Source organism: Chiloscyllium plagiosum, unplaced genomic scaffold (assembly GCF_037043375.1).
Source record: "Chiloscyllium plagiosum isolate Xiang-an unplaced genomic scaffold, Cpla_swu_hap1 HiC_scaffold_27, whole genome shotgun sequence".
Lineage (NCBI taxonomy): Eukaryota > Metazoa > Chordata > Chondrichthyes > Orectolobiformes > Hemiscylliidae > Chiloscyllium > Chiloscyllium plagiosum.
Window position 1 is genome coordinate 69,679,136 of NW_028270165.1, and position 6,378 is coordinate 69,685,513.

The 6,378-nt window shown below is 41.4% G+C and overlaps 1 gene segment (V, D, J or C); it reads left to right on the top strand.

The window, feature by feature from the left end:
- Positions 1-4,016: 4,016 nt before the first annotated feature.
- On the top strand, positions 4,017-4,527 carry LOC122543703 (T cell receptor alpha variable 20-like). The segment is given in 2 exon segments: positions 4,017-4,032; positions 4,118-4,527. Coding segments are annotated over 2 exon segments (426 nt in total).
- Positions 4,528-6,378: the final 1,851 nt, after the last annotated feature.

A 6,378-nucleotide genomic window follows, 5' to 3' on the forward strand; every position in this document is an offset into this window, starting at 1 on the left:
TTGCATATAAAATGATATTTCACTTCTACCTGATGAGAGCTGTTCTTCTTTTTGCCTGAGCAGAATATTTATAGTGATCCGATGATGTAATGTTCTTCAGACTCGGAATTTGCAGTGAGGGAGAACAATGAACACGAAACGGACACTTTTATCCATTTCCCACTTATTTGTTCAGCGTCCCCGGGAACAGAACAAAGAAAGGATGTTTAAACACCCCACGATGAAGTGATGGCAGGTCCCTGCAAACAGGAGCTCAGCGTCAGCAACTTATGAACAACGAATTCATTGCAAATGTTCAGAATAGATTGGGATGTGAAACCATGAAATTTGCACATGTCTTTAAATTATCTTTCATTCAATTATCATAGATTTCGAACGTCATTTTCGTGAATTGGTTTAGAAATCAAATCCCAGCACGTTTATCTTCTTCATACTTTGGTATTTATTTCGCATTTTCCACATATTATATCCACTTGGCATGTCCACAGGTTAATGTCAGAAGTGAATATTTCGATCGTGGACAGCTTCGTGTGAATTTAAAATGGGTTTTGTTTACAAACTTTATAAACGTACATACCATAACAAAATATTTCAATTTGTATACTGAAGAAAGTGCAATATTATTGTCTCTGCACCGCACATTCCACTCATTATAATTGCAAACCTCTTCAGACATTTGTTTGATAATTATTGCGACATGTGAGACTCAGCCTAAAGTGCATTCAAATATAAATCTTCTGTTCAATCCACCTTTAAGACAACTGATAAACAATCAATATTTATCTCACCACTTAGGATCTTGAGGGAAGATAGCAAACTATGCTCCCTCTGTTGTGTGCTCTTAGAACTGTTCATGTGGTTGTGGATAAGGGAGTGAGACCTTCTGATTATATTCCCTATTCAGTCTGCAATTCCACTTTACGGGAGCCGGATGTTGTGATACTTTGGACCTCATATGCCGAGCAGTAACAACAATTTGTATTATTAATCCACCCACTTCACTGTGCAATTACCAGGGGCAGCTTCAATAGTATTTTGTTTTCGCCATTGGCCTGAGGAATGAGAATGGAAGTTACTGGAGTAGTTCAGGAGAAATTTGGGAAGTACAGCGGCACAAATAGTTTTCTGGTGTTCATTGCTTTCCCCATATGCGTCCTGAACTCACAAGCAATAGACATGTAAACATGAATGCTAAAAACCAGCCACTGCGGAGAGGACCGGAAATGACACAAACCATCATAACAGACCGGCTCAGATAATCAATGAGTGGAGTAGAACAGTAACTCTTCATCGGAAGGTGCACTGACGGTGTCACCCAGTAGGGTAATGAAATGTCTGCATACAAACCAACCAGCTCAGCGGGCAAAACAACAATCCCATCCACCGGGTTCAATTCCCGCCTCAGGCGACTGACTGTGTGGAGTTTGCACATTCTTCCCGTGTCTGCGTGGGTTTCCTCCGGGTGCTCCGGTTTCCTCCCACAGTCCAAAGATGTGCAGGTCAGGTGAATTGGCCATGCTAAATTGCCCGTAGTGTTAGGTAAGGGGTAAATGTAGGGGTATGTGTGGGTTACGCTTCGGCGGGTCGGTGTGGACTCGTTGGGCTGAAGGGCCTGTTTCCACACTGTAATGTAATCTAATCTAAACCCGAGCTACAAACCTTCGCAAAAAGATATAATCCTTCAAATAAAGTTGACCGTTTCGTCTTGAGCTCTGTGCTTGTCCCTTTAAGAAAATTCTTCTTGACTCCCGCTGGAGCTTCATTGTTTCTGTTTATTGTTGCGATAGTGTCATCTTGTGCATTTCACCTGCAAGCTTGAGAGTGAGTTTTGTTCAGAACCTTGTCATCTTTGAATAAGCGTCGGGCTCATGGCACTTAAAAAATGGTAGAGTCAGAGACGAGGGTCCTGTAGATCTTAAACTGGGAAATCTTCGCAGTTTTATTAAATGTTACAGAGAATAACTCATGAAAGTTACGATAAAAACCCGAATAACTGTGGTGTCGGGTGCAACAATCTAACAAGTAACTTGGTAACAGGAAGGGCAGTTAGGTGAGAGCCAGAACAACAAGCGGAAGCTGAAGACGGCGCTGCAGCACACTTGGCTCTGAGTGAACTTACGGTTCCCTGTGAAAATTGAAATTGCACAGCGCTGCTAGGTTTCATTGGGAGCTGATAGATGGTGAGAGTTCTGTGACCATCTTACTCTCTCAGTAACACAGTATCTGAGGAATAAATGGGAAGAGTTGAGAGGACGAACAAAGGATCACTTATCATGTAAACCTTCCATGCAAAACGAGGGTGGTGGATCATCATGCTTGTGCCTGTTCTTTGAAGGGGGCATGTAATTAGTTTCAATCCCATCGTTCTTTTCACATTCTGTCGCTTTTCAAGTTTATTCCTTGTCCGAGTCTTTTAACACCATTCTGAAAGTTAGCATTTAAACTGCTACCACCGTCCTCTCACATAGTGAATTTTAAATTAGAAGACAGTTCAATTTGTCATAAAGCTTACTGTGTTTTTTTTTTTCAATTAATCAATCCTGATCTCGTTCATCATACTATCAGACCTCTTGCTAATCAAGCCGATATGGCATGCTCTATTCTATCAAACCCCCTGGTAACTTTGAGAAGCTCAGTGAAATTATCCTTAACCTTACATCGATACGGGCAATCAAATCTTGTCTTACGTGAAACCCAACATAACAGTCTTCTTTCATGCTCACGTATTCTCTCATAATCTGTAAAACTACGTTCCACACAATCATACTCCTTCTTAGGCAGAAATCAAGGTCTATCACCCCCATTTCAAGCTTGTACTCCTTGCATTCCCAGTCCCCAGTCCGTCACACTCACTCCCTTTGTCTGGCTTCACTGCTACAGCTACTATCTGCAGACTGCAAATCAAACCAATGAGTCTGCTTTGGGTTTTGGGGACTTCAGCGCTTCTTTGTGAATTCGCCCTGCCCAATTCCAGCGGTTTTGTTCATGATCATACAGTGGAGAGTAGCTGAATTTCCCATCAATGGGGAACCTCTTATTTATCGTCTTCTCCTCCCCATTCTCTGATTTGAACTGTCCTCAGATCGCTGTCTCATGTTTTGAGTTCTTCATCCGAGGTCTGTTTCGTCCTTCAGCTTTTCTATCTTGTTGCCTTCTATAGACGACATAATACGTAATTAATTATTTTTACCTGTAAAATTTCCATGTCCAGTGCCTATGTACTAAAAAGATATTTGTCAAAGCTCATCTAATCTCAAAGGGAAACCCAGTGATGTTGGAATCGGAAGTTGTTGTGGTGAGAACCATGAATAACTGAAGTCACTAAGCTTCTCTCACAATATTACTGCTCTTAATCCATAATTTGACTTAGAATGAGGTCACTATTTATCTTTTCCTTGTTATATTTCATATAAAACAATTCAGTGAGCATCCGGTAACTCAGAGTTAAATTTGAGATTATATGTTTTATTGGATATACTTATTCAGATTTTTATATGTTTGTTCAGGAACGAGCGCCCAAGATTCTGTTTTCCAGGATCCACTTGAATAGACGGTTCAGGAAGACCATACTACAACACTGAACTGTCGTTACACAACAGCAGCATTAATGCCTGAGTATGACGTTAATTTTGAATTGACTTTTAACCTTAAATCGAGAGAAGGATAAACCTGTCAAAAAAACAGAGTCCTTGCAATGGATAAAGAAGTAAGTTCGACCGAGATGGAACACCTGAAAATGTGAGACTGAACAAGGGAATGAAAAGATACGAAAACAACAAAATATGCAATTGGAACGAATATTGTCTTTCATCGTCAACTGTTTCTGTTTCCCCTACAGTTGACGTCACATTTGAAAACATAACCAATCGCAGCAAGGGGAAGCTTTATTCAATTTCCCAAGGAGTGAGGCCATCTCCCGAGGAAAGATTAAATATAAGAGTCAGCAGACCATTTATTGTATGTTGTTTACGGTCGAAGCAGATATCATGTGTTTACTGTATTTTTTGTTGGTAATAATGGCCGTGGTGACCAGTAAGTCAGAGTAAAATTTGAGATTGTGTGTTTAATTGGATATACCTATTCAGATTTTCAACATTTTTTTATGTATTTGTTGCAGGAACGGGAGGCCAAGATTCCGTTTCACAGGATCCATCTGAATGGACCGTTCAGGAAGGCCATACTACAATACTAAACTGCCGTTACACAACAGCAGCATTATTTGGAGAAGCTCTCTTTTGGTACATCCAGTATCCTGGGGAAGCTCCGAGATATTTACTGCAGAGATACGATAAGCAGCAAGGTGCCAGATCCACAGATTTCACTGACCGATTTTCTGCTAATTTGGACAAGGAAAAGAAAACAGTTCCTTTAAATATCTCCGAGGCTCAAATCTCCGACTCTGCTGTCTACTACTGTGCACGGAGCTCCACATTGACACAGCGAAGCAGCCAGCGTGTGCAAAAACCGGCAAGACACCCTTACGTCTCTTTCTGCATAAGATCACTGGGCAGAATTATGAATTGTTAGCATAATAAAAACAACATTTTATTATTACCTTGCCCAACTGTTTTCTTTTTTCCATATTGATTCCACTACATTCTGTTTAAATTCCTCTTTATATTAGGTTAGTCTTTTTTATTACTTACAGTGAGCAGGTGTGTAAACGGCAGATTCTGGTACTAGAATTGCAACAGGACTTATCATTCCTCATTTCCCAAAACAGATATTGACCCCGATAAAGAAGTCAAACTACTATTAAAGCCCAGTTCATTATTCTTTTGTACATCAGCGAAATGACGTTGTTCTAATGTTATTTTTTTATTCAGAGCAAGGTCGATTGATTTGTGCATCTTCTTCAATATACGAGAGTTGGGGATAAAGGCGGATACACGATAAATCACCTTACAGAGTGGAGAAACAGGACTGAAGTTTCAAATCAAGCCATCCAGCTTCTCCTCACTGTGATCTGAGGCTCACTTTCTCTCTGAACAAAAGGGTTATGAGTTGATCTGGTCCCACCTGGTGACACTTCGATAAATTAACCAATCGGCATTGACAGTGGATATGACACATCTGAATTTCTGCCATTAGTTGTGTGCAGAATCACTTCAGCTTTATCTCCCTCTGCTCAAACCCACCATTAGTTCTGAGCAATCTCAGACACTGATAGAAACGGGAGTAAACCTTGTACAGAAGCAAATCCTCAACATGAGAGAGGTTGTAGATAATCTTATATGGAGTAACATCACTTTGAAAATGGCCAACAGGAAAGAATGTCTCGGCATGATATCTCCTATTAATGCTGAAAAGAGGAGTGAGATTTCAAATTTCGTTTACTCCACAATAAGTAAACGGCAGGAAAAAAAACACGGTGCAGTTATTTACAGTACATTTTAATAACTCATTTTGCTCATCGGCATCTTCGGCCAACAATGCTTGACACACAGTTCACCATCGCCCTCACCCCACCCCAACCAAACCTCCTCACAACCCACGTTGTTTAGATGCATAATGCTTAAAATCTCAGAGAAAAATGTAAATTGTTGGAAAAGCTCAGGACGTCTGGCAGCATCTGTAGAGAGAAGTCAGAGTTAACGTTCCTGTTTGCGTGACATTTCCTCAGAACTGGTTGTAGCTCTGAAAATGCTGTTTTATGTGTAGACATTAGAGTGGTGATAGTGTGTGAGAAGGAAACGATATGTGGTGATAAAGCCCAAAGAGAAAGAAGAGCAATTGGACAGACCTAGCAGATGATAACGATCTGACTATGCGGGTGAAAATAGCGTTAATGGGGACTTTTAGTGGCTAACAATATGTGTTGTATATTAATAACAAGGAAAAGCAAGGCAGGTCAGGCAGCATTGAAGGAGCAGTAAAATCGAGGTCTTGGGCATAAGCCGTTCATCAGGAATAAGGCTTATGGGGCGGGGGACTGAGAGATAAATGGGAGAGGTGTGGAGCTGGGGCAAGGTAGCTGGGAATGTAATAATTAGATGAAGGTGAGGTGAAAGTGATAGATTGGAGAGGTGGGTGGAGTGGATAGGTGGGAAGGAAGATGGACAGTTTACGTGTTGGACGCTTGGGACTGGGATAAAGTGGGGGAGGGTAAATGTGGAAACTGGTGAAATCAACATTGATCCTGTGTGGTTGCAGGGTCTAAGGTGGAAGATGAGGCATTCTTCCTCCAGGCGTTGGGTGGTTAGGCTTTGGAAATGGAGAAGGCCCAGGATCTGCATGGCCATAGTGGAGTAGGAGAGGGTGTTGAAGTTTTCAGCCACGGGGCGGAGGGGTTGGTTGGTGCGGGTGTCCCAGAGATGTTCTCTGAAACAATCTGCACTTCGGCGTCCTGTCTTTCCAAAGTAGAGGCGACCATATCGG